The sequence below is a fragment of the Styela clava genome, chromosome 4, assembly GCF_964204865.1.
Source record: "Styela clava chromosome 4, kaStyClav1.hap1.2, whole genome shotgun sequence".
NCBI lineage: Eukaryota > Metazoa > Chordata > Ascidiacea > Stolidobranchia > Styelidae > Styela > Styela clava.
The window spans coordinates 6,692,572-6,720,537 of NC_135253.1; the positions used below are offsets into that span (position 1 = coordinate 6,692,572).

The window sequence follows — 27,966 nt, forward strand, 5'->3', positions numbered from 1 at the left end:
AAGGTTTATTGTCTGGTTATAGTCTACAAAAGTTGAAGATAGATTTTGTGAAAATGGAAAAGCTTGGCGCCGATTTTAAGTTATCATAATCTATGAACGAACGGAAGTTCGACTTGGTTTAAGTGGGAGAATGATTTTTCAGGGCGAGTCCTTAATATTTAAATTGGAGTGGTATCTAGGCTCAATGGGGATTGAATAATCATGTTATAAACGCCATAAAACATTAAACAACAACAACAAATCCTAATCAGACGATTGTTATAAATTGCTGTTTTTTTTTCATTTAGATTGACTTGATTCAAGTTAATACAGTTGAAAGTCGTAGATAAGTTATATAAGAGTCTGTCAAAAGAAATTTTTAAAAACTCGTTATGCTATTAAAATTTAGATAATTTGCATCATATCTTTTGTGGCCGTGCACATTTTCACAAACGTTCATTTTGACGATACTTGAATTGTTCATTCACTTTTCAGAAGGGCCATCAGCTACGACAAATAATTCACGAATTTAAACTATTTGTACCATCTTGTCAAGCATGAATTCACTATAAAAAACAACACTTTCCAGTCTGACATAAGCTGTCCTTACTTGTTGTAATATAGTGGACACATATAAGCTTAATTGTACTCGAAAAGTCGCTGGACCAAGTAGTCTTTGTAATATGTAATGAACGTCAGAGGAATCATTAGCTGTTTAAATGATAGTTGTTAGATGATGATAATATTTTATTTTGAACCATTGCTATGGGCAACCATGATTGTACTGATCTGCTATTTGTAAGTTTGTATTGGACTGATGAGCTCGTCTAACTCAGTAGATCCTCGTTTTTTCTAATTGTAAGCAAAGACAGAGTGTGCCTATATAGTTCTAAGTGCGGGGGTGATGCCAGCCAGAGTGATCTTATCTGCTGAATAATTCATCTCATAATATGTTTAATGCATTTTATGTTCAATTTTAGTATGAAAAATGGGTTCTATGCATGTGAGGAATTTTGTTAATATATTAATGAATATATAGTTTTTATTATCTCGATAATTAAATATATATAACCTTTTAGTGCGTAATTCATTTCATTGAATTTGCATATTTCTATTTTGTGCTTTAATACCTAGTTTTTCTGGTTTGATATAGAATGTTCAATAATCGCACAGTTGAATTTATTATAATTCCACAGTAATAGTAGCATGTGCTGCATTTCTGGCAATTTTAAACAGCTAGCAATAAAAAAATACTCATATTTTATTAACAACGGTCTTCATTTTATATTCACAAATATAGATCACGAGTTTACACTAATTCACTTAGCCAGTATCCCACATTTTGGAAATTTACCAATGCTAACCAGTGGCGTTATGGTTGGTGGAGGAAATCAGCGTCACCGCGTAGGAGTTTTGCCAGGTCTTCCTGGTACTGCATCTAGTTCGGCAAATTATGGTGGGGAGGGACTTCGATCTCCATTACCGCAGCTCGAAGCAAACCATAATAATCAACTCGTACCTCTTAACTCTAAAAATTTGACAACATGGAATGGATCAGCGGTATCAGAATTTAGGTGAGTTACGTTATCCACAAAGCTAATTTATCGGCAGATCGTGGACCAAATTTAACAGGATGGACCGACTATTAAAAATAATATAATTTATTTAAAGTATAAATGCACAGGAGCAGTTTTAATTTTGGGGAGTATAATATTGATGGAATGAGGCGTATGCTTCGATATGCTATGCGTTTCGAAGACGATTTTTTATGTGAATGTTTAAAACTATTATTTGTATTATTGGAAATTATTATTGCAAATTATATAATATTAGTTTATGCAGGTTAATTGTGTTTTTCTATTTATATACTTTTATACATATTCTAAAACGTTTATGCATATTTCAATAAAAAACTTGATGAAAGAAAAAATATAGATCATGTGACTTGGACTATTTTTTTTTATCTCGTTTCACCAATGTTTGATTTAACCGCTCCGCCCTTTTTGATTACTAATCCGCGATCACAACTACTTTAACATGTCCAATTATTGGAATACAATGTGATTTATGACTTTCGGTATGAGCCGAAAATAATTGTGTATTTTTCTAAGGTCGCAAGTGTTTCAAAGTTTGATATAGGTGTGATTTGTCATGTTCTTTCGCAGATCAAGCGGCCAAGATGGATTTACAATGTCTGAACTGAGAAATGTCGTCAATAAAATTTCCGTTATAGAGGAAGCAAACAAAGCAATATTAGAAGAAGTAAGTTGTACCTTCAAATCAAATAATACTTATGAAAAGTTTTGACGCGCGGCGGGTGGAAACAGGGTCATTTTATTTAATGAAGGTTGTACTGACTAAATTTAGAATGCTTATTTAACACCAACCAAGCTTGATTCGACATCCAATTTTATTACAACTATGAACAGGCAAAAAATGAAAGCATGCTTATTCAGAGATTAATTACATTTGGCGGTCCCACTGATAGACCACCAACAATAAGATAGTGATATTTCCTCATATTTTTGATTATTTCGTTCGTTGATTGGCACAACCATTAGAAGGTACCGTATATGCACAATAGAAGTAGCCTACATTCGGAAGTTTTGAACTAGAATGAGCTTACGGAAAATTACCAGGTTTGTGCACGAATTAGGTTAAAATTTGCATTCAACTGTCACTCATTGGTAAATGTAAATTTTAGGCAAAAATAAGCATTGCGAATATGAGATATTGAAGTCTATCAAAATCATGAGCATGTTTTAAATCTTTCCCTTTTTCAGGTTTATAGATTGCAAACTTCTGTCCGGGCGACTCAATTGGAAAAGAAAGGAGATAAAACAGATGAGAGAAAGATGCAACACGAATTAATGCAGACTATAAGAGCAAGCAATGACGTCGTCAGTGAGCTGACGTCCCGAATGAGACGAGCGGAAGAAAAATTACACATTGACAAAGAAACAAGAAAAAATATGCTAGCACAAACAAAACAATTCGAGCAGGTAAAATACGCGTTTTCGAATCAATCAATCAATCATTTATTCGTTGTCACAAAAAACAACAAATGCACAAAAAATTGGTACAGGAAATAAATGTAATGATAATGTTAGTTGTGCCACAGGATTCGCTGGGACCTTGTTAGGTCATCGAGCAGCGATACCTAAATGGCTTGTCTTATTCCGTGTATTAATTATCTCAAACTTAAACGTATTCTTCATATACAAATCAGGTTAATCGTTTTATAACCATTCCAGCAGCTGTTTCATGGGGGCAACAAGAGTGATCTGAAATCGAGTTAGTGATCTTCTTTTTTCCGTGCTCACAGGCCCTTCTGAATACTCAACAAGAATCCACTTCACAGAGAGAGAAGCAAAAAGCACAAATTGGCGAATTACGTCATCATTATGATGACTTAAACAGAAAATACGACAGAAGTGAAAGAACTTCATCTACTTTGGTTGATGAATTCAGACAAATGAAAACGAAATTAGAAATACAGGTGGGTTTCTAAAATGTTATAGTCGTCGTAGCCTGATGCCCCATTGAAATTGGTAGTCAAAATACTATCCTTGCTGGCGTTTGTCATCGTTTTGCATTCATCGAAAAGCCGGTTTTAAAGTAGTCTATCCTGCACCTATGTTTCATTCACAAAATGTCTGAAAAATACAACTATACCGAATGATATTTATAACAAGTACAAAATAAACCTGAAAATATTCTCATTAACCAGTGCCAACTTTTCTGTTCAATTTGTTATTTGAAGTCTTACCTTGTTAGCTTGTTATATTTGTCATATCGGTTCAATTTTCATTCCAGGCAATGGATTTTACACATTTACAAACTGAATTGCGACAGCGATCAAAACGATTGGAAGAAGACACGAAACAAGCCATGTTGGAAGCTCGATTTCAAAAAGACAACAACAGTCAAGCAGAGCAAAATAGCCTTCAAACAAGGTACTATATAAATTTGAAATAATTTCCAATATCCACATCCACTGGAATCCAATTTTTTTTCTATAATTGGTAATTCAGCTTGTTTACCCGAGAAAGCAGCCGCGTAATTTCTTGCTAAGGCTTAGATATGAATTAGTTTATTAAAGACATAAAGCTAACTTTTGTGCTCTTGAATTCGGTGTTAAGTGATTTCCATTAGGATATGCTCAATCCACATATATGCAATTCCAATTGTGTTTTGCCAATATGTGCCTTTGTGAGTCAGTCCCTCAACAAACTATCAGACTGGTATATATTTGGAATTATTTGTCTGATTACTATTACCCGGCTGAACGTGTTTTTTTAATTTTCAGACAATTCTTTGAAGTACGTATCAACGAGCTTCGTGACGTCATTGCTGAATTGCGAAATCGAGTTGGAAGAGCCGAAGCAGAAGCTCACTCTAGTTCACAACATGTAATAGTTTGTATTCAGTTTGATTTAGACAGAAACTAGACTCCTGTCGACCATTTTTTGATTAGTATTGTATCCCACATTTATATATCCCCCTTCCCCCTTTTCAGTTAAGAACTTATTTTGAGGTAGGCAAGATTAGTATTAAAGGCTACTTTACAACACCAATTACATACTACTTGCTATATTTGAAAGTCTTGTTTCTCGTGAAATTTCAAATGAGCTAACATGCAATTTTCAGTCACAATATCAGTTTTTCTATTCTGTTTAATATTTAAAATGACTATCATTCAGACAAGCGCCAAACTGAATGAACTCCAATCTTCCATAAACGACCAATCGCATAAGCGACAAGAAGATATTCAAGCTTTGGAAAGAAATCGACAAGAACAAGGGCATGTAGAGGAGAACGAAAGAATGAAACTACAAGGAAGAATAAAGGTCGGTTCTTACATCGTAACCTAAATGTACATTGTGGTAATGTAACCATGTTTTGAGTGTTCTCATGCCAAACCTTCATTTTTCTTCGTGCTATTGGAAATACGTCTTAATGTCTGTTCGAACTGATTTTCATGTTAAATCTTTTAATTTAGGAAGCTGTTGAAGAAATGAGTGACAAATTACTGAGTAAAGAAGTTAGATTGAGGGAAGAAGCATTGCAAAAATTTATTGAGGTGGAAAGACAAGTACAAAGAGAAGAAGGTTTAAGAATTCAATTTGAAAAACAACTACGAGAAGATAATGACACAAAGTATGTTGTGTATTGAACAACCATTTAGCTGAACATACATAGCCTACTTTACACCAAGTTGTGTAAAGGGACTGAAACCCATGGGGGTATATTCGCTTGGCTAACAAAGACAGTCTCCGAACTCACAATAGAACTAAAATAAGGAAAATCGGAATAAAATTATTTCCTAAGCCTAACTCTAACCTGGTACACACACTACGGGCGTACCATTTTCACCCCACACGTGTTTCTACTATATAAATGACAGTGATATACACGTCTAATACAGGTGGAATCTCCAACAAAAACTTATGCATGATGAGCTAAAAGCCATGAAAGAATCTCGTAGATCAGAACGAACTAAACACGAGGCAAATATGAAGCGATCTGAAGAATTGATTCATATGCTGGATAGAAAATTGCAGAGAGAAAAGTAATGTTGAATTGAACACTTTAATTAATTAAACACTTCAAACACATAATATTTTAGAATCAATGTAAGCATTTATACAGCTAACATTTCAACCGCGAAATTGTAATATTTTGATTTATTTTTATACTGTTATTATTTGTCTGCATTTTCCCCTACTTTTTTCATGATATGAGTCGAATTTCGTATGCAGTTTGTCTTACTTTTCAATGTATTTATTTCATATTTTTTCCCAAATACATTTAGGAAAGCACTGGAGAAAGTACTGCTTGCAGAAATACAAAAGAGAGAAGGCCAATCAACAAACATATTATCTCAGATAGACTCTCTCCAAGAACAATTGAGAGTTGCTCTATCGTCTTTGCAACAAGCTATAGGTGGAGTACAATTTCAAGTGTCACGTGATAGAGAACAATTTTCAAATGAGGTAGTTGGATATATGGTACTTGGGTGATTGACTTTAGTGTACTTTTGTGATATTTAATAACTTTTGTATATAAGAAAAAGATATTTGATATTTATCCCAGGAATAAAAGATCTATCTATAAGTCAGCATAATGATATAACTATCCACAGGGTTTCTTTCGATTACGAGTCCTCATCCAGTATGAAAATACCAGATAAGATCAGTAGACAATAGCTTCTGAAATTGTTGAGGTTTATTTAACTTATTTGAGACAATAATTGTATGTACTCTGTGTGTATGATAAAAAACATAATAAAAATATCAATATTAATATATTTCAGATTAAAACACAATTATCAGAAGAACATCTCAGAGTCAGTAGAGCCGTATCAGACGCTGATTCTAGGTTAACGGCACTTTCTGCTAGAATCACTCAGCAGGTCAGTAGAAGTACCCAACATTTGTCTTTTTTTTGAATAAAACCTTAATAAACATGTAAACATTAGAAAAATGAGGTTGGACAATTTTTTTTTATGAAATAAGCAATCAAATACGAATTAGTTGTAGTTTTCATGTCTTTATAGAAATGAAAATTTATGGTTTTATATTTGACAAGATTGTTGCCCAGTGAAGTCAAACTTTCAAATGTGAAATTGGATGAAAAACAGATGAGGCTTGAACTTTAGTTCAACTGATAAATCCGCTAGAGAAAACATTCAAAAAATAAGCTGAACGTCATACTGTATATTTTATTGAACTACTGGGAGCAAAGTCATGGCACTCATAAGTGAGGTTGCGCAAAATATAATGAATGACGAAGTTTTTGTAGAAAACGTCGCGTGATCTTTTGAATTTGGGTCATTCATCTAATATATCTTTAGAATATATTACTTTTCTTATCAACTAGGATGAGACCTATGATGTGAAGATCAACGAGATGGCAAGTTCATTACGAGATAAACAAACTGAACTTTTGCACGATTTTCAAGAATGGAGAGAAAATACAAATAAAGATGTTGCAAATATACAAGAAATACTGAAAGGTTGGCTGTTAGACCAAAAAAAAATTTCACTTTTCACATTGCTAACTTATCATTGGTATATCTAACTAAACTATGTAACTTTTTAATGATTTTTCCTAAAATCCTTTCAACATTAAATGCATTTTTTCCAATTTTCCTGTGACCGTGAATCCGGAGATTAACGTTTTTATAAGCTGATTCAGCAGTATTTATTTAGGTAATTTTGCCATTAATAGTTTATTACGTATTATTTTTTCATTAAGATCGCATCGTATTCAACACAATGCGTCGAATAGGTAAAAAAGCACAAATATTTTAGAAACGTTTTGTTTTTGTCAAGATAAAGCAATTTATCTTGTGCACAATGTGATGAATGTACGCACAACACTTTTATTTCGCATTTTTTCTCCAGTCCGTTGATAGCTAGTTTTGTTTCTGTCCGATTTCATACTGTAGCTTATTTTTTCTACGAGTGATAATATAACCTAGTCATAATATATTTGCACGAGCTATAGGTAAATCTCTTCTAACCTATACGACCTAGCCAAGGTAAATATTAATCTGAAAGAAACTATTCTATTGTTTTATCTTTGAGCATTTTTCTGCATGCTAGTGGAAATAAGTCTTAATGTCTGTTTGAATAGATTTTGATGAACACATATTAGTTCATTTTGTTTGCCCTTTGAACTTTGGTACCAAATCAATCTATTGGATTCTATAATCGATAAATCGTAATGTTTCTACTAGAATTGCCACAAGAAAGCAAAGAAACGCAGGAAAGGGTGAATAGGTTGAAAGACGATGCTGAGACCCGAGTAGAAATTGAGAACGAGGCCAGAAGAGTAGATGCGGAAGCGACCGAAAGTAAAATAAGAATGCTTGCACAGCGTGCAGATACGATTGAAGCTATAACAAAAGAGGATCACAATAGAGTAGACGACTTACAGCAGCAACTTGCCACCGCACAAGGAACTCTAAATCAGGTACATGGTTGTACATGTTACACGGTCACTTGTATATTTTATGATGTGTCTTCACTCCATTTTTGAGCAAATCATTGCCTTTTAAATACAAATGCCTGCTGTTAAACAAAATTCTCTACAAAACACAACAACCTATTCTGCTTCTTACAAAAATTCAGCTCACACGCACGATAACTGACGTCCGGACATCACACAACGTCAGGTTAAATTCTGAAACTAAAATGAGGTTAGAAGAAGCGAGTGGTATAAAGAAGGAGTTGGCAAGACTTAGAATGGAAATTCAACCCTTGCTTTGGAAAGAAGCGGCTGGCTCGAGGCTATTTGTCAAGAGAGGCAAATCGATTCTCAATGAATGGGGTATTTATCAGTGTGCAAGGTAATCCATTTTATTATATTTATCTTGTTTGTCGTATTTGTGTTTTAAATTCATCAAATAGCACTTTATTATTGTTATGGATTGCTTTGATACCCTCCGTTTTTTCATCATGTCATATTGAATTGATTTCATAAATCTAGATGGTACGACATTAAAATGAGGTGGCTGCGTATATTACAACGTGCTAGAAGACGAAAAAGACAAGAGAGAATTGCAAATGAGCACGTCAGAACTCCATCACCTGGTCTTGATGAGGATTATGCTTACGACTTACCGCACCCAAGTGCAGAACCAGGTTTTTGTACATTCTTGTTGGGATCAAAATTTATCTTGAGTTTACCTTTATGAGCTGATGCCTGAGTACAAAGATCTGCGTTCAAGTATATACTTATATTTGAAAAACGTAATATTTAAGTGTGAAGTATTAATAAATCATGCCGGATACACGATCGAAGATAAGAATCGAATCATGTACCCGGAAAGCCAATATATATATTATTAATGAGTATTAATTCATATTTTGGATTAAATTTATTATTATGATTGTTTCAAGCTCTCTTGCTTTAGATGTGTCTCAATTTGTGATGTTAAGTGCTATATAAAATGTTCTCCGTTGTTGTTGGACACGAAGTGGACATAACGATCGTTTCAATATTATGTTGTTGTTGTTGTTGTTCTTGTTCTTGTTCTTTGACACGTTTTTAAAAAGTCGCTTTTCTCTTCGAATACTGGACCAATTGCTTTGAAACTTTCAGTGGTTGAAGATAAAAATTTTTCTCCAGAAGGCTATTACTTTTTTTTCTCGCTATGACGTCATCAAAATTATTGTCATTGGGTGGCGCTACGTGTCCATATATTTGAGCACAGCTCTCTTGTTTAAAAATATGATGCTTTTTTCATACTTTTTGTTACTGTTATCCCATCACTCGTCACGTGAACAACATTATTTTTTACAGGTCGAGAAGCATGGAAATCTCAACGTACTACTCCTGCTAGTTTTGACGAAATGCAGGCGGTATGAATCTTATTATATTATTTACCTATTTATTTTTTAGAGGATCCGGGTTATTTTGGACCCCACCATGCAAGTGAATCGTATAATAATCGTAATTTCATATCAAAATGTTATAATTAAACTTATGAACGAATAACAAACAAAAATAAGGGATTGAATTATTACGTTTTTGAAGCGCACGTCGCCGATGCAAAATAAATATTCATTCAAAGTTTAGTACAATAGTAACTACAAACTAACATAATTATTGTTTTAACCTCTAGGGGTCGCGCCAGAGTAATCTCGAACCATCTCAATTCGACGACAATGATGAAGGATTCGGTTTACATGGAGATACCGCTAGAGCTCCATCTGATGTATACGGTGGGGAACAAAGCCCAGCTTCTGTAAGACTCGGCGATGAAGATGACGAGGACGAATCCGCAGATCCGACAGCTTGGTTTAACCAGGATAAAGTTTCTACGGAGCTAGATAATCAACAACACCAGGGAAAACCAATAGATCTTACGCAACGAATCGATACTCCTCGCCGTCCGTCGGTACCTGGCAGTGCCACGCAGAATGTTACGCCTGAAAAGTCCGCCACAGGTATGAGGTTGATATATTGCAAAGATATATAAACTGAAATGTTTTTTGTTGACATGATTGATTTGGTGTCTATAAAACGTTATTTTAAAAACTCGCAAGTAAGAAAGGTAGTTTAACATATCCTCTATGTATACGGCCATCAGTTATTTACAGCTTGTGAGTTGAGCCGACCAGCGGTTATATGAACCACTCTAGGAAGACGAGGTGTACAGCAATCTTCTCGCACGTAATCATTCACGACGAGATTTGAACCTGCGAATTCACGCATGGTAATCAGAGTTGCAATGACACATAGATAGAAAGCATGATGCGTTGAAAATTAATGCCGATCCCTGCTGTACGTAAGTATGTCACTGCTTTGGTGTTTGGAAGTTTTTCCATTTATTTCATTTCATTCATCTTCTAATTTAATTAGTTTTATTTTTTATTTTTGCAAATATATAGGTTCTCGACAGAGTCTGCGACATCCTAATTCAAGGCGGGCACCATCGCAAGCCTCAAATCCCCAACAACCTGTATCTCGTGCGAGCAAACCCCCTTCAAGATCTCAAGTCACACCTCGAGCACCTTCCAATGCCAGCAATCCTAGAAACAGTCATGCTCAGTCACGACGACAAAGCAGACAAAGCCAGCAAAATAACGAAAATAGTCAGGCTCAGTCAAGACGGCAGAGCAGACAAAGCCAGCGAAATAACGAAGATGAGCAAAATAATGCAAATGATGGAAATAACACAGTGCAGAACAACTGAATAGCGCGGCCAATGTTGAAGATCTTGCAAGAAATTAACTTGTTTTCAACAACGTCACAATCGGAATATAATGAAACCGTTTTTGTAACTCGAATGTTATGGCTTCAATTATCTTGTGCTGGTCAGTTATTGACTTTGAATTGATATACTATATTGCTTCACTTGGAAATTCTTTTTTTTTAAGTTCTTCTGATCGATTGTTAATATTTTTACATTTGATTTTTTTTACTATTTGTACAAAAATAATATTTTCTATTTTGATTGAAATTCCATAGTATTTTTAACAAAAATATAATATTTATATTTAACAATATTCTTTTTCTATTTTTCGGTTGTCGGAATTATAGCGTTTTCATAGTGTTACTACATCGCCGATTTCCTACGATGCATTTATATTCTAAACCTATCTGGGACTCGCTGTTCTAAAACGTCTTTCCACAGCCGAGCTTTTGGGCCGAGTGTAGTTATTTTCTACCAAAATTCTGTAAAATTGTAGAAGTTTCGTTTTAAACGCGTCATTTGTTAGACTCTAATATGATTTGAAAGAAAATACAACGGAAAACCTTTAACGTGACGAAAATTTATTATTTCGGATTCAAGTATACACAAAAAAACGAAAAAAAGAAATAAAAGTGTAGCTGCAATCGAGACCAAATCACTTTTGCATTGTGACGAGGAAAACAAAATAACAATGCAAAGGAGGAAAACTAGAAAGCCTAAGTAGTACGGAATTGGCACAAAAATCTGCCTATATATAACATTGTAAAAACAGGAATGGCAGTACGCTAAGATAGTGCGACGTTGCAAAAAAATATTATTTATGATAAAAATATTCAAGAAACAAAAATGGCAAGCAGATGACACGATTTACATAAATATTAATATTGAAACGTAACAATGATATTGATTGAATTCGGCAATGATCATACTTCAAAAGAAAATATCTGCTTAACAAATCGGCTGTTTGTAAATCACTGAGTATCTTGGTGAATACAAGTATAAATTAAAAAATGTTCTGATAAACAACAGTGCATCACACTAAATATGCAACTTCAGAAAATCAATGTTAATAGTAAGATAGGCCAAACCATTTTGATCCGTTCATGACTTGTATATTTAAAAATAACATCAGTGTTGTACACCTTTTTCCGAGTGAAATAATAATTCAACTGATGGTTGTAAAACTTACATTGAGTAGGTTAATATTGCTCTCTGTATCAGTTTGCTCTCTAAAAGTTTGAGATATATATTCGGATAACATAAAATATATTCGTATTGAAAATATCTACTCGACTAAATAATTCCACTCTACTTATTTTCATGTGTTTTTGTGTGTCTCCGTCCAACCGTACGTGTCAAACGCTCCCAGCATTTAATCTAGTGATTTTCTTTCAATCAAGTTTGATATAGACATGTGTTATGCGTTTCCGTGATTTTCATCCGGTTATTTCGCAGTACGACAAATTGGTACAGTGGATGTATTCAAATCGACAATTCATTTGTCCCAAGCATTTCATTTCATGCAGTCTTTCTTAGCAATGAGCTTCTTAGTAGGCTGATTGCATACTTGTGCTTGATCCTCCAACTGAAATAAGACCCAGTGCAGCACTGTGCTCTCGTGACTTCATTCTAAGTGCAGTAATTCCAGGGTTTTCATATTCAACACCGTTCCCTGTTGTGTAGTAGATACGATGTGATGTTGATTTATTCAATGAAGTGTTGAAGGTGATGGAAAAGAAAAAGAACGACCTAATGAATTTATTAGCGGTATTTTGATGATATTTTAATCATGGACAAGTTGCATCACACATGGAAATCGTCATTTTTTTTAAAATTGGACTAAACCTATTGTTTAGAAAAGTTTATTGTTAAAAGTTTTGGTAAATTACTATTGCAAATGTGAATACAACATCTCTGCAATATAACAAGTCTAGTACCCAGCAGTCTACGCGATACAACCCTTCACGCGATTGATTAACTAGGTTACATTTACACCTTCTCTGTTATTTTAGGTTATAGCCTTTCTCCATATTGCCAAAAATGAAACATAAAATCTCTTAAACATAGCGAGGAACAATTAATTAATGTTTGGATTATAATTACCTTGGCCATATCCTGAGTATTGGCACGATGCAAATGGATTGTGAGATGCATATTGATGAGCAGCTGCCGCCGCCATATTTTGATCATGAGTTGCTCCAAAACCGTTTACTGCTGAGTACGCTGCCGTTCCTGCGGTTGTCGAATGATCTGATCCGATGGGGGTTCTATGTGAAAAGGGCGCAAGCATTTGCTGAGCATCAGCGTTACTCGTCAATGGCTGCTGTGGAGCGTTGTTTGTGACATGCTCACCGCCGTGCGCTGATCCCAAATGGCGAATGTGGTTGTTCGCTGTTTGCTGATGATGATGCATTCCACTGCTATTTCCGTACGTTGTTTCTGTAATATCTAAACAGTAGAAAAGTATTACAATACTGCAAAAATACAATCAGAGCTACACGCGACGAAAAGTGCCCAGTCTCAGCTTTCAATATATTTGAATTATCGTGACCTAATTCCAAGACATAATTAGTTTGAATCAGTGTTAAAAGAAGCGTTTTTTAGGTTTAGGGTTTGCTAAAAACAAAATAAATATTTACCTGCTGCTCTGCTTTCGCTGGCCGATGTTGGTGAACCTGCAACATTACTGACTGCCGTCCTTGACATACTCTCGTTCGCGCCATTCGAAGATGTCGACCTCCCTTCTCTGTGTTGCATATTTGTTTGGCCAATACGAGACTGGTGGCAATTCGTTGGAGATGAGGCAGATGGAGAGAGATCTTCTGTTGGTTGATTAGAACCTCCTATGGCAGATGACGACGACATGCCTCTCTGACCGGTGCGAGAGTCTGAGGAATGTCTTCCATAATCAATGGGAGTAAGGTCAGATCTTGCGTTGGTACTATCGTTTGTTCCGTTGACACCAAACAACTAAAATATAATATATCTCGTTAGTTTACAGTATTAAATACCAGTTTCAGCAAAGTATAAAACCTATACCTACCGAATTTTCTTGAGTTAATGTTGGGTGTTGATAAGCATCACCAAACGCTGATGAGGAAAACTGATATCTCGCAGCAGCCGCGGCAGCAGCAGAAGCGCCAACTAATCCATATCCAGCTGCAGCGGCAGCAGCGTTTAGAGCCACGTCATGTGCTCCTCCGTCATATCTCATACTTGTTTGAGAGTACGGATGGGCGTGGTGCAGTGGAGAAGAAAGTGGGTGATGTGTGTGTCGGTGCATTGAAGTCAAATCTTGAAAAAAAAAAGATATCAATATCATTGAATATAATTCTGAGTGAACATTTAGATGTACATCGCGATGTAATTTTGAACTATTCTGTATTTTAACAATATCAAAAGCACTTACCATGTGCTATGGGTGGCGTGAATGATGACTCGAGAGCTCCAATAGTTGACGTTCCTGTGGCCGAATTAGAAGTCGACATTGAGGGATGTCCATGTACCGGGTGGTGAGGATAGTGAGATGATTGGGCGTGGTGTGAAAGAGGATGCGAAGATGATGCCGTTGGCTGATGTTGTTGGTGTTGGGCGGCTGCGGCGGCTTGTAACATGTAATTATGAGCGGACATGCCTGCTCCAGCAGCAGCAGCGGCGGCAATTGTTGGATGGTATGCTCCAAGGTGGTGAGGTAAGTGAGGGTGAGTATGGTGTGGGTGAATTGGTGGTAACTGTTGAGCAGCCATTTGTTTCCTCCATCTCGCTCTTCGGTTACTAAACCAGACCTGTATAATAGAGAACAACTTTTCAGATGATGATCAATTACGATAAACAAATTGTTCTTTTGTTCATTCATCAAGGCCGAAATATTTAAGCATGGTAGTCCGGTGTGTCATTCCAGCGCGAACAGAATATCATACCGCAGTTATACTCTCGGGCAATTTCAATTCCGAGTGTTTTTTTGGTTGGCGCAACAACGTTGTTGGAACGAGATTAAAAGTCACCTTACCATAGGTTAACCTACGGGCATTCATGCCATACCTAAATAGATTATTGACAAAGAAAACTTATCTTATAACGAAATCAAATTGTGATTCATGAATGAGAGTAATTCAAGTAAAGAAATCATAGGTTTGTTATTTGAAAAACACAAAAACACGAACAGTATTACAAAACTATATTTCTACTATAATAATAGTATCTGGAATATTTACACTGCCATTTACGATATCTTTTAAAACTAAAAATTACTACCAGATCATATTAGAAAGGGCATAATAGTGAGTATAGGTTCATTTGTACATTTTCATTAACTACCGTTAACCGGATAACTGCGAAAGTGACAATGATTAATGACCTTACGAACAAAGTAATAGTTAATACGCGTAACTCGTGTAGATCAAAATTTCGTCAACAAACATATTATTCAATGGCAAAATACCTCCCAAGAAGAGTAATTAATTATAATTTGTCGATGTGTCATATCATTTCTGAAAAATCGCGTCACTCTCAATTCAAGGTGAATTTAAAAAAGCGTCTCCCAGTGAAACTAAACGCTGGGAAGTTTGACGAATGGTCGTTGATGTTTATTTATGACACATATTGCGTACTAATAATATTCTTGACTGTGATGTAACATAAACATGCATATTTGAGAATAATGGTTTGCATTGATCATTCGCCATAAATGTTCAGAACAACTGCTTATTTGGGACTCCTCTTGTATATTTGACCAATTTTATCCATTTTTTATGCCTTGACCTTTGCACATTATAAAGACTATTGCACGGAAAGTGTAGATTTAATAATATTGTATCGTAAATTGCAGTACTATGCATCAAATAACACTTGTAAATACTGTTGCTAAACCGTTGTTTTCAGGGATTATTGAACTTATTGTTGTGATCTGCAATGTATTGTTGTATTACGACGTGGAAGATAACGTCTTTATTACACGCGTCAAAGAAAATTCCTTTGCGTAGAAATGCGTAGAAAAGTATAAAATTCGTGGTATATGATATAACATCCAATATTGTGGTCGTCCCATGCCAACGCAGGTACGCGATTTAGTTTTTGATTAAACTTATGCGAAAATTATTAAATGCACTTAAACTGACTATTTATTTATTCCCGATGATAATCTGCGGTTGTTTTGCCCTGAAACTGCGAACATGCGATTATATTAAAAGCCGAATATGCTCGATCACACAAGATCAATATTCAATGCATGTTGTCTTTTTTAACCTAAACGAAATCGGTTTGATAGGCACGAATAAACAGACACAAATTATCTATAGATGGTTGAATATTGTGATTCTAAACCTCGTGCCATATTGATATGAATCAACGATAGTGCTCAAAAAGCTTTTTCGGAATCAATTCATGGCTAGAGCCAATTTTATATTCAGTTGGTATGCGAGAATTTTTGTCTTATAACAAAAATAAATTTTCAATTACAATTTTATCTTTTTGATTAACATATTTCACGCTTTGCGTTATCTTTAATTTGATATTCAGTATTTGCCTTCAAATAGAATTAAAGTCTCTTAACTGAATCCTCTACTTTATTGGGATTCTCAATAGAGTTCTTTCTTCAAAATACAGGATAATTTACACTTTCTTTTATGTAAATTTATGTGAAATGCGATACTAAATGCGGGGAGAACACAACCGCAATTGCTCTTGTTTGAAGTCAAGTAATAATATATTATAACGTCACCAACACGTCATCATTTATTCAGCAAGAAATCAAGTGAACAAAGAAAGCCGATTGTTTGAAAACATTTGATCCAAATTGTTAATAATTAGAAAAGATTTGAAATATCAAACAAAAAGTTGTGAATTTCGTTTTAATTCTTTTTTTCAAATATTCAAGTAAGAGACCAATTTTATCTTGAAACTAAATGAAACTAAATGCATTTCTGTATTTTTTCGGTGACACTTGAGCAGACTTGTATGGGAATTTTGACGGAAGATTGATGTAAATTATATATTTTTTTTATTATCGAAACTGTTTATTTCGTTCAAGACAGTTTGTTGTTAGATTCATTGTGTAAGGTGTGATTTATGTACAATTTCTCGGTTAATAGTAAATAATTAATTTTCAGAAGAAAATGAGTCAGTCATTTTTTTATGTGATAAGATATAAAATTTTCAATTCCATTTTTTGATTTTACATTTAATTTATATTCATATTATGTTCAGAAAAAGATTTAGATTACCTCAAGTCTATTGTTTCTAAGTAAATTAATATTCAGTAATAAAGGCCGAGAAATTAAGAAGTTGTTTACGCCTTTGGGCGTAGCTAACTTTATTTAGGAATGCCTTGTATCTAACTTCCGCAAGTATTCGTCCGGTAGCAGTGTGTACGGACAAACAAAATAATAAATAAATGCCAACTTTGTTGCTCCGACGATGTTCGGATGGTCGGGGCTACGAGAGGGCATGGCGCACATACGCCACAATATTCGTGACTTGTCTTAACCAACCATAATTTTGTTTAAAATTACTTTCAAAGTAAGCAAAAAACAGGCTCAAAATTTAATTATCTTACCAAGTTACTTAAACAGAGCAGTGTAGGTACCATGTTTAGATTAATTTATTGACATTAGCAAATCACAAGATGACAGCTCATTTCTAGTGAAACTTTTGGTTTAATTTGAAGTCTCTATTCTCCGTAGTACAAAAACACCTTTCCGAATAAGGTGTCCTAATTTAAAATTTATTTTAAAGATCAAATCATAAATTATGATCAAGTCAGATTTTTTCAGAGCCACACACCTTGACGGTAGCTAAACCATCAACCACAGTGTTTTGATTCTCACATAGGTACAACACGTTAATGATCCGTGTCTAATATCCGTTATTTTCGCATTTCATGTGACCTCTAGAAAATGGCGCTTCATGAATGAAACAATGCCCAGAATTCTTTTTATAACTACGTCTATAGCCACTTGTGATGTATATAAAACATAGATTTTGATACGGCAGTTAGCTACAGCCTATTTTTTGTAGGAGGCTAGATTTTTAGATAAAAGATAATAAAAACACTCAATTATTTCTAGATATTTTGTTGTATCGTCAAGATGCAGCTGCTATTTATAATATATATAATTGCTTTTTTGAATATATTTCTACAAAAATAATTTAGACTTCATTCCAGTTTATTACGTTAATTCTATGGAATATAATGAAATGTTCTCATGGCAAACTCACCTGTACTCTCGCTTCAGTGAGATGAGTTCTTTGCGCCAACTCTTCTCTTGTGTAAATATCAGGATAATGTGTCCTTTCAAAGCATCTTTCTAATTCTTCGAGCTGGTCAGCATTAAACGTGGTCCTGCTTCGCCTCTGTTTTCTTTTGAGAGGTAAATCGGGCTCTGATTCGCAATCTGACTCGCCGCCCTCACCGCTACCATTGCGATCTCTGCCTTGACCGTTGCTGCTAGTGTCCGAATGTGCTGCAAAAACAACAACAAAAAACTTACAATTAACCAATTAGCGAGATAGAAAATAGTCTTGGTATTTGGTAACGACCACACATGCTTTACTTTACACGTATGAAAGATGTGTCATATCAAAGATCGAATCGTATACAGACGGCGCGTGTCGCTTTACTTCAAATTTTCAAGTTCAGATCAAGAACAAAGTTTGTGCTTTTAAACTGATTACATACGTTTCAATTTTGGAACTTTATCTGAAACGCAAATCTTTTATCTTTAATTAAATTTGCAGAGGTGTGCTTTCGAGTTAAGTGGTTTTGTCTGAAAAACAGCTTACATGTGTTTATCGTCTGTTAAACTAGCGCCACCTTGCGTATTTAACAATATACTACAGCAATGTCGCCAAGTAAACGCGAAAGAACCCTTCAAGGACTTGTTTGTTGATTAGTGTTAAATGCAGAGCAAGCGTTTTCTAATATGATTTTATTACCTACTCATGTGAGAATTAGCCAATATTCTTTCGGCGACGTTTTTCAAGTTTTTTATAATCTAGTCAACAAACATGTTCCGGAAACAACCTTCTCGGCAAACTTCAAAGTTTAGGCACACCGATTTTACTAAATTTAAATTAATTCCCGAGCTTAATCCGCGACAACTAAAAGCATGGTGTATTTTGTTTATTTATACCGATTAAAATTTCGATTATATCTGATCGCTTGATTAACCCAGATTTGAAAAATCTTAGATTGTATTGTGAACTGAACACGTAAAAGGATAGTACATGGATAATGCAACCAATTCAAACTGCTTTATAAAATGCAGGAATTTTTTTTAATAAAAACAACCGTTTGCAGTATTGTCATTCGTTTTTTCGCTCTACCACAACTTGACTTTTTGGTATATATATATTTGTCTGTAGAAAAATTTCCAATTGTTTAATTTTAACCGATAATTTTTTGCTTATATACTTTTTTAATATAATCGTTTCCAAATTCCTGCAAAAATTATACAAAAATTCGTCATTATTTAACCCTGTTTTTAAAACCAAATAATTTCACATTTTATTTTGACATCAACGATTACAAACGTGACGCGTCTTTCAGGTACCCAAAACTTGTTTTCTGTGTGTGGTAATCTTTACAAAACAAATCTAGTTGATCACCCGGAAATAAACGAAAGATAATCGTAACACAAATGAGCAGTGACCAAGCAGGAAAAAATGAATAAGAAATATGGCTGGGGGTCATTTTCTGATGTGTATATGTTGTAGTGACAGTACGAAACAAACTTGGCCTTTAGAACGGAAGGTCGTTGTCATTTCCTATGATAATATTTGGACATGTGTGGGCTGATTATTATTTTTCTCCTGGCACTGCATGGTCTCAAGAAATCAACTAGGCGGTCAAAAGCGGGCATAAAAGATCATCGCCCCTTGGCGTCATCAGTCTAAAATTTACGTGGATGGAGTAAGGAATTCAGATGACGCATTATGTCTCAAATCTTTGTTTTGATCATTGTTACAATTTCCGCACCATTGTTTTATTATTTCTCTTCATTTTAATATAAAGGCTACTGTTTGTTAATATATAAAAGAACCACGCCATGTAACTCATACAATCTGTGATTTGGCTAAGTTAAGTAAATCGTTTAAATATATGTGAATTGGACTCTAAACTCGGGACTATTAGGGAAAATCAGATATTACTTCGATCGAAAAGACAATTGTACTTGACCTATTCCCGTGCGACTTCGGAGGGAATAATGGAATTGCGATTTCATGCACATCTGTGTCGCTTCAACCTTTTGGTTCAAATCGTCCAAGTCCAACTGAACTTAGCCAGTTTGATCAACAGTAAACAAAATTATTTGAAGGGTTCTGGTCAAGGTATTTTCACCAAAATGGCTGATTTTAAAGCAACACAACATGGTCATGGGTGTAGGTGATGCCCCAACATGTTGCAAAAATTAATTTTAATTTGAGTCGTATTATTTTTTATAGTAGTATAAGAATATAGATTTAGAAAACATAAAATAGGGTTATTCTTATTGTTTCATATCCCTAATTAGTTCATTTGAAATTCAAACTTCACAAATTGAAAACTTTTGTAAGTGATTTTTACAAAACAGACAAATAAAATGAAATTTTCAAAAAATTTCGGGTTTGAGAATACCGTTAACAACAATATACTATGGCGAAGAAAAGTGTTTTATTTTGCCTTCTAACATAAATATTTGATGGTCTCAGAAGTTGATACTAATAGTTTTAATAATAATAAAAACATGAAAACAAAAATATTTTCTGAGAAAGCTTTGATATCGCCGCTAAGAAAGCACAAGCATAGTTTGCCGCTGGTCTTTTTATTCGGAAGTGTGAATGGTTAAGACCTTCCGACTTACAATGATCACAGCAGGTGTTTTGGCAGCCAAGCTCCCTTTCGGGATAATCTTCCAAACGGGTTCTTTAATGATTGTTACTCACGATTAAGATTCGCACTTTTAAGGAATATATATCATTGGAAATTTTATAAATAGAGATATAAATATTACTTTCAATTGTTCGGATCAGAATAACTAATGTTTTTCCAACTATGGGAAATGAATATTGTAGTAGTTCGATCAATAGCCCATATTATGCCATATAATTAACCACGAGTAGTGATTTTGGTTATGTAAAATAGAAAGGAAAAATAAAATAATGGCTCAGTGTGAAAACGAATTTGACATAGCCTTCGGCATTAGTCGGTGTGAAAACAAGGTTTCAGCTGTGCTTTGGCTCAGCATGAGTTCCGAACAGATCAAACGGTTCGACTGAATGTTTGGGTAAAGAACAATGGGACTCAGTGGCAAAGTACATTCCACTCGCTTTTTATCTTAACCTCTGCCACAAACCAGCTGAAGTTATTTCCGAATCTGGTTTAAAATTTAATTTATGGTTATTTCACTTTGAAATTTTAGTTCTTTGAAGGTATATTAATTTATATTAGTTTTGAAAAATGTAAAATGCGGTTTGCTGTGCTTTTGAAAGTGAATTTTTGTCTTGTACAGAAATATATGTTTCAATAGTTTGTAGTTTAGAAGCAAATACAGAATTAAAATTTTAAAATAACTGAACTAATGCTCGTTGTTTTTTACTTTTTAAACATTTTTGCATTTTGTGTTTAAATTGGTCATTATATATCCTGAAGAATATTGATTGAATAAAAAATAATGTATAGTTTTAATTCGCTACCCAAATAACTTTTGCTACATTCAACTCCAAACGGTTTAAACAAGCTAAGGTGAACGATGCTGAAAACAATGGAATAAAAATGACTTTTTTCCACGCATGTGACTCAGAAATAAATCTATAATACAAAATGGCGGAGAAATGATTGGCAAAGTGTTTTGAAGAAGACGATGCGGATCACTCGACGCTGATACGACAGACATCTCTGCCAAATAGACGACAGTTACAAGACCGTTATGGTCAAGTTTGGGTCAGATATGTAATATTCTCAATGGCACATTTTATGTAAATATCAAACTCGATTAAAGTCTAAAGTTCTATTTATATACAGCAAATAAAGTTGGATCCGTTCTACGTCATATTAGACATTTAAAACTATACGCTGGTTGGTGTTAAAAGTAATTTTAACGGTTAAAAGACGGGAGCACAAGCAAGTGTCATAGAAATAGAAAAGTACACGTATTGGACGTCATTGATTCTGTTTTCGACAGCATTATTCAACTTCACGTTTTATTATATTATGTTATATATTTCCCTTTTGCTACAAAGCAAGCCATTTTTAAAATTCCAATATGTCCACTGAGTACGTGAGTCACGGGCAAGTTGTACGTATGGATTGGACAGGAGGTGGCTAGGGAATTCGAGATTATTATTTTTGTGTCCTGCAAGGGGATTTGCTAAATGTTGGACCGGCCGAGATATGTATGAATTCCACATTGTAAATATCTTTTTCAAAAGAGGATGCAGGTCACCATGATCATAGCCAGTAATGCCATACCATCATAAAAAAATTGATGGAAATGAGTCATCGTTGACCATTTACAGGGCATATCAAAATCTCGTGCTAATGCTTATGTTACACGTTATTTGTTTTAATAAACAACATATGGAGTAGAAACAGAAAATAAAAATTTACAAATAGTATGCAAATTAGATGCATTTTTTGGATTTAAACATTGAATTTATAATTTAAACCAGTTTTCAAAATTTGGCCATACATATTAAAACGATCAGAAATAGGTGATTTTAAAAAACAGTCATGTTGAGGTTACATGATATTAGGTAATATAATTTTTTTGTTTGTTTAATTTATATGGATTAATATGAAACCTATTTCGGCATATAATTTTGTAGCTTTTGGCAAGTTTTATGGTTGGGAACAACCAAAAATAATCAAGCATTTATACGACTCATGCGTGGCCACAGTGTTTACTCACGATAATATCACTAAATATGAGAATCCCACTCACAGTACCCTGCGTGGTCGTTAATTAGTTTAGGGCGCACACCACAGGACTACCCACTGTGTTCAGTTATTAAAACAGCTTTGAACAATGTCAGGGTTATGAAAAACCAATATCACACTGCATTTGTTCCCAATTTCACGAGCTCAAATCTTTATAGGATCCTGGGAGAATGCAAACTTTTTGTTGTGTAAGATAAAGTCATTATGTTTGTTTCTGCATGTTTTGGACGGGTTATTAAATCCAACGATATAAAATGTACAGAATTATAATTTAATTAAATTTAGTGATTTATGATAATACTGCAGAACCGTTTTTTTTTACTACGATGGTAAAAAGTTTACAAATAAAAAAAGTTGTTGATTTTGAATAGCAACATATCAGTATATAATAGAATCTTCAGGGTTTCAAGAGACTTTTTTTACAAATATCTAAGAAGCTATGATCCTACCTTCGTTCTCTCCATCTTCCAATGATTCATTAGAAGTGTCGCATCCTTTAGCTCTCAAGATTCTACTGATTGCACTGACTGTTGGTGCAGAACTGCGATCACACAATCCTTCCTAAAGTAGCACGATTAGAAATATTCATGGAATTAAGCAATAACCTAAATATTTTGATATTGGGAATATACCGTGAAAATGAATAGGTGCTTCTGAAGTATGTGCACCAAGCTGTCGCATAACCTGAACCCTAACCTGGTACTCAACCAGAGTTCAGGTTGTGCGCCCTGTCGGTGCACACACTTCAGGAGGTCCAATAAATAAATATTCGAATTTGCATGAACTATTATAAAATCGTAAATTAATAGATATGCAAATTAGCAATTTCATACAAAATGCCATTTTTTATATTTCTTTTCGTGTATATAAAAGCATTGTGTTGATTTCTAGTGGTCACTCGATATTTGGAAGGCTAATTTGAAATAGTCTTTTGGGAAAATAAGGTATCAAATCTCAGTTAGGTTGGTCATACCTTGATCAATTGATCCCTGATCTCCCAGCTAAACATCGATGGATTTTCTTTCTTATATTGCTCAACTTTTGACTCAATTTCCGCATTTGTCACTTTAGGTTTGCTACCACCAATTGCCCCGGGTTTAATAGATCCGGTCTCTTGATATCTGAAACGAAATGGCAGGATTTAAGAAAATAATATTGTTAAAGATATCTGCTAATGTAGTTCATTTGTTTTGGAAATTTATCCAATATATTTTTAGTCAATATCAATGGAGATTTTGAGATTTTTAGTCGTAAATTTGTACTTTTACCAACAAAATTGGAATATGTATCAAGAGATTCATACTTTTGTTGTTTAAAACTTTTTATTTTATCAGAACGCTTTTTAAGTATTCAATATATTTTGAAAACTGGACCACCCAAAAAGCATAAAACGTTTTTAAAATTGTTCCTGCGAAACCGCGCGTATATTTCATTTTTTTAGAAAAAAAAAAGCCAACTCAGTCACATAAAAAACGCTAGTTCCTAACCACTAATGACAAAGGTCATTTCGATTTCATCAATCAAGATCCCTTTTATGGACGAAAAACGTCTTGACGGAAAAAAATATGTCTTTATATCATATATACGTGTAAAAATGACATGGATATGTGGTGTAGATCGTGCTAAGATGGCTACCGAAGACATTTTGGAATTTGTTCCGGAGTCAATTGTCGAAATAGCGTGATGTTTATTGAAAGGATAAGAAATAAAAATGGAGAAACTTCAGCAAATGGAATTTTTGTGTTTACTATATACTAGAATCGCTGACAAAATGGTGAACTATGTGATTGATCTATGTTTATTGAAAAAAAAAATTGTATCCAGTGGCATACTAAATACGCCTTTTATAAATATAAAGTAACAATTTCTCACTCACTGTCGGTTAATAAATACGTGCATAGGTATATCGTAGTAGATATAGGGGACACTTTATTTTGTCAAATATTTTTAAAATAATGTTGTTCAATGTATTTTCCATGGTTTATTGCAAAAATTTCATCACATGGTATTAGTTCCAAGTAAACAATCAGGATATTTTTACCTTGCAAAATAAATAGCTTACCTGCATAAAATTTTGCTCACACATCCATGAGAAACCCTTAATTGTCTGCTGATGACGCAAGGTCTTATACCATGAGCCGCCATTTCCACAATTTTGTGTCGAATGTGATTTGGAAGAGGTCGACCGTTGATGAAAACTCCTCCTAGTTGATTGACACGACCTTGTCCTAGAATATAAACAAGAGGTTGAAGATAAATATATTTAATCCAAGTAACAACTCTTTAAAAATACGTTATACTTTATAATAGTAAGTAGTAGTCAATAGATTTGGATTTGGAATAAATACCAAGCCAATATGCTAATTCTAACTTTGCATATAACCTGTTTCAAATTATTTACGGTTGGTAAAAATTTAGTTGTTGATAAATTTTTATTATAGGACTTGCGTTCTTAAAACAGAAAATATATAGATCTAAGAAATATTTAAAATTTTCAAAACAATATTTCAACACAATTAAACGCGTATGTAGTCAAACATTGAGGCACGCCTCCATTATCGCATGTAGTCTTTATCTATCGCTTTATCATATCTGATAACTGGTACCAATTAAAAGCAGATTAAAATCGATTTGAACGCGACACAAAGCGACATCGGAACTTTGTGCTACAAGTGTATTTACGTGAAAGTTATCGCCACGCAAACAATGTTGACTTGTTTACTCATTATTTTATCGCTTTGATTTTATTTGATGACAATAATTTCTTTTTGGCCGCTGGCGATTGGTCACTCCTACTGTTATTTGCGTTACCCAACAAAACAAGTGCCATATTCGGCCATGGACTATCGCATAAAAAAATATAACAAAATAATTTTTTTAAACCCGAACATGAAAAGTTATGAAAATGAAGCCCCAATGCATGGTTATTCAACAAAAACGCATTCTACGTTATCAGTTGAATCATAAATATAGTTTATTCAATTTTTTTCAGCTTTTTTTATTTTTCCCAAATTTGTATGGCTGAAATTAAATATATATTACCAAATAACAACATAGTTAATCAAAATTTTGGAATATGTTTTGTATGTTTATGAAAAGGTATAATATATATTTTCTTTTCTTCCTTATGTTTGACAATGAATATATAAAGGTAAATGATAGGAATAGACCAAGAAAAGATGACCAAACTGATTGATGAGGTAAACTAAACAAATTTATGTTTATTCTACAGGTGTGAATGTTTATGCACACGACCAAGTTTATTTTTGTAAACTGTTTGAAAAGAAATGACATTTTGAATCTAAACATCCGGATGAGCAAGCATCACAAATCGTGGGAACGAATTAGATTTCGAAACATTCAACGAAACAATTTATTTTTTGGTGCAGGGGGGGTTTGGTAAATTTTTTATACAATATTTGATACGAGCCACATTAACGAATGGAAGGCTACAATTTATATGCATCCCACGCTTGGAAATTGAAAATTCGATATTATTTTTTTACGGTATCCAGACAGAGGCTAACATTAAAGACCGTTTCAAATCGGTAATGACTGTCCATCCAGTGTTTAACGGGTTTCTCACGGACCGGGAAATAGTGCTAATAACTGTAGAATAGACCTAATAAAGGGCAGTAATTAACAAGTGAGCGGGTATTGGGGAGATCTAGACGTCTGAGGCAAACAGCAATCGCTTCATGATCAGAAGGCGGCAATTATCGATTAATAGTTGGAAGAGGTGATATCGACCGCCTTTTGCTGGCTAAACATCTTATACGATGAATAGTAAATTTCTTGATGAACTGAAGCAACCTCATTCATAACGGTTTACAAAATTAGTGTTTATGACTGTACATTGATTATTATTGATCAATTTTTTAAATTGCTGGTCGTACCCCAAAATCATGTTGTGACAAATGTGAAAAGACGCCATAAAAGTGCCAAAACAAATAATTTAACTTAGAAAATCATTCTTGAAAATGGATTTTCACTAGCACTTTCCCCCTACATTTGACTTCAAGATGATTATTGTGACTAAAATCAAATTTTAACAAGTTATGAAAATGACGGAATCGTGTAGCCGTTTCACGGAAACAACAAAAAATACTTTAAGCATCAATGCGCTTCTCCGATTGTTGTTTTGTTGCCAAAACTGAGGATAATCCGTTAGTTTATTGGTCTTGCGGAAGACTTGTTTTGGAAGAGACGCCATGAAATTTACGCAGCCTAAAGACTGCTCTTTTGATCTAAGTCAAATATTCAAAAACTTGCGAAATGCAGTTGGTTTTATGTGTAAATTATGCGGTTTAAATGACTTGTCGCCTGAGGTATGAGCCAGAGAAATTTACCATTTTTTACACTTTGTATTGGAAAGGTTAAAAATGGCATAAGACATGCGGCTTGTGTTTGTTATGTGGTAATCAAAATTGGCTATGTTACATGTACAATCGGCGTCACTTTGCCGTGCCTCAGCCTAAAAAATTCATACTATCGTTTAGTGGAAACGAGAAAGTCAGACGCCGAACTTGAAACTCTTGTGCGGTAGGCTATCTCCTATTTTAGTAAACATAAATATACAGCAGACAATGAAAACAAGAGTACGTTCATAATTACTTGTAATATTACCAAATTTAGTGCGAATTTTTATGAATATTCTTCGACGTAGGTAATACTAACATGTTGTCAGATTATTTGTAATTTTGGGAAGTTTCATAACGGTTATATTGATCAACAAATCTTTAACACTTGGGAAACGAATTTACGATTTTGATTCTAATCAAGACAGGAATCAATGTTTATCACCATGTTGTATCAAATATGTTCATATTGTCAGGATGATAGGCGCCTGTATACTGTTGTTGTAAGTCGACATCACTCAATTTTGGTCTTCTATAAACCATCATCGGCACTTTGCGTGTTTTCTAGACCAAATTAGACCAGCGGGCGTCACAAAAGTAAACTATTCTTTGACTAATTTTAGTAAAGTTGAATTATGAGGTTCATTAAGAACGTATCTGTATGATATATCAACCCATTGTACAGCATTTACATACTGATATAATTACATCACTTACCTTCAAGAGGAAATGCTGGTCGAAACGTTCCTGGCCTGTGCATCATGGTTATGTTTTGGTTGACAGAATTCTCGAATATTCACCAGATTTGTTTTATATTATAGTTGGGAATAATATTGAATTCCTTTACTTTTGCTATACTGTATACTATAATCTAAGTAAAAATTAAAACAGATCATTAATTTGCACTAGATATATACAAGTGGTACATGTAGGTGAACGCGATGCCCGTCATCGAGCGTCCCGTCCCAATGCATTCATGCGTGGAATGCATGCGCCATTTTGGTCAA

The 27,966-nt window shown here is 34.2% G+C and overlaps 2 protein-coding genes across 4 annotated transcripts; one reads left to right on the top strand and one right to left on the bottom strand.

Moving 5' to 3' along the window:
* The first annotated feature begins 1,283 nt into the window (after nucleotides 1-1,283).
* On the top strand, nucleotides 1,284-10,994 carry LOC120326373 (coiled-coil domain-containing protein 154-like). 2 transcript variants are annotated; one of them, XM_078112242.1, is made up of 19 exons: nucleotides 1,284-1,553; nucleotides 2,145-2,241; nucleotides 2,763-2,981; nucleotides 3,305-3,478; nucleotides 3,796-3,935; nucleotides 4,289-4,391; nucleotides 4,683-4,829; nucleotides 4,982-5,139; nucleotides 5,408-5,551; nucleotides 5,795-5,975; nucleotides 6,296-6,394; nucleotides 6,862-6,997; nucleotides 7,240-7,272; nucleotides 7,724-7,959; nucleotides 8,118-8,335; nucleotides 8,476-8,630; nucleotides 9,292-9,350; nucleotides 9,614-9,938; nucleotides 10,383-10,994. In XM_078112242.1, exons 1-19 carry the CDS (start codon nucleotides 1,336-1,338, stop codon nucleotides 10,685-10,687), a joined length of 3,147 nt encoding a protein of 1,048 aa, XP_077968368.1. In that variant the 5' UTR covers nucleotides 1,284-1,335; the 3' UTR covers nucleotides 10,688-10,994. The 2 variants fall into 2 exon arrangements, with proteins under 2 accessions (XP_077968368.1, XP_039248578.2); XM_039392644.2 differs by lacking the exon at nucleotides 7,240-7,272.
* A 256-nt stretch (nucleotides 10,995-11,250) lies between these two features.
* Nucleotides 11,251-27,831, bottom strand: LOC120326929 (uncharacterized). Of its 2 annotated transcripts, none has more exons than XM_039393284.2 (10): nucleotides 27,677-27,831; nucleotides 24,664-24,829; nucleotides 23,575-23,722; nucleotides 23,051-23,162; nucleotides 17,903-18,147; nucleotides 14,097-14,472; nucleotides 13,731-13,981; nucleotides 13,327-13,657; nucleotides 12,791-13,135; nucleotides 11,251-12,359 (listed from the first exon to the last, which is right to left on the bottom strand). In XM_039393284.2, the coding sequence occupies exons 1-10, from the start codon at nucleotides 27,720-27,722 to the stop codon at nucleotides 12,235-12,237; spliced, it is 2,145 nt and encodes a 714-aa protein (XP_039249218.2). In that variant the 5' UTR covers nucleotides 27,723-27,831; the 3' UTR covers nucleotides 11,251-12,234. The 2 variants fall into 2 exon arrangements, with proteins under 2 accessions (XP_039249218.2, XP_039249219.2); XM_039393285.2 differs by having other exon boundaries at nucleotides 12,305-12,436.
* Between the last annotated feature and the right edge of the window lie 135 nt (nucleotides 27,832-27,966).

Coding starts and splice junctions, on each gene's coding strand:
- LOC120326373 (XM_078112242.1), top strand. CDS start 1,336: ATGCTAACCAGTGGCGTTATGGTTGGTGGAGGAAATCAGCGTCACCGC. Junction 4,392..4,682: donor CTCACTCTAGTTCACAACAT/GTAATAGTTTGT, acceptor ACTATCATTCAG/ACAAGCGCCAAACTGAATGA. Junction 5,976..6,295: donor GAGAACAATTTTCAAATGAG/GTAGTTGGATAT, acceptor AATATATTTCAG/ATTAAAACACAATTATCAGA.
- LOC120326929 (XM_039393284.2), bottom strand. CDS start 27,722: ATGATGCACAGGCCAGGAACGTTTCGACCAGCATTTCCTCTTGAAG. Junction 23,723..24,663: donor GTGAGCAAAATTTTATGCAG/GTAAGCTATTTA, acceptor ATTTCGTTTCAG/ATATCAAGAGACCGGATCTA. Junction 23,163..23,574: donor TCAGGGATCAATTGATCAAG/GTATGACCAACC, acceptor GTGCTACTTTAG/GAAGGATTGTGTGATCGCAG.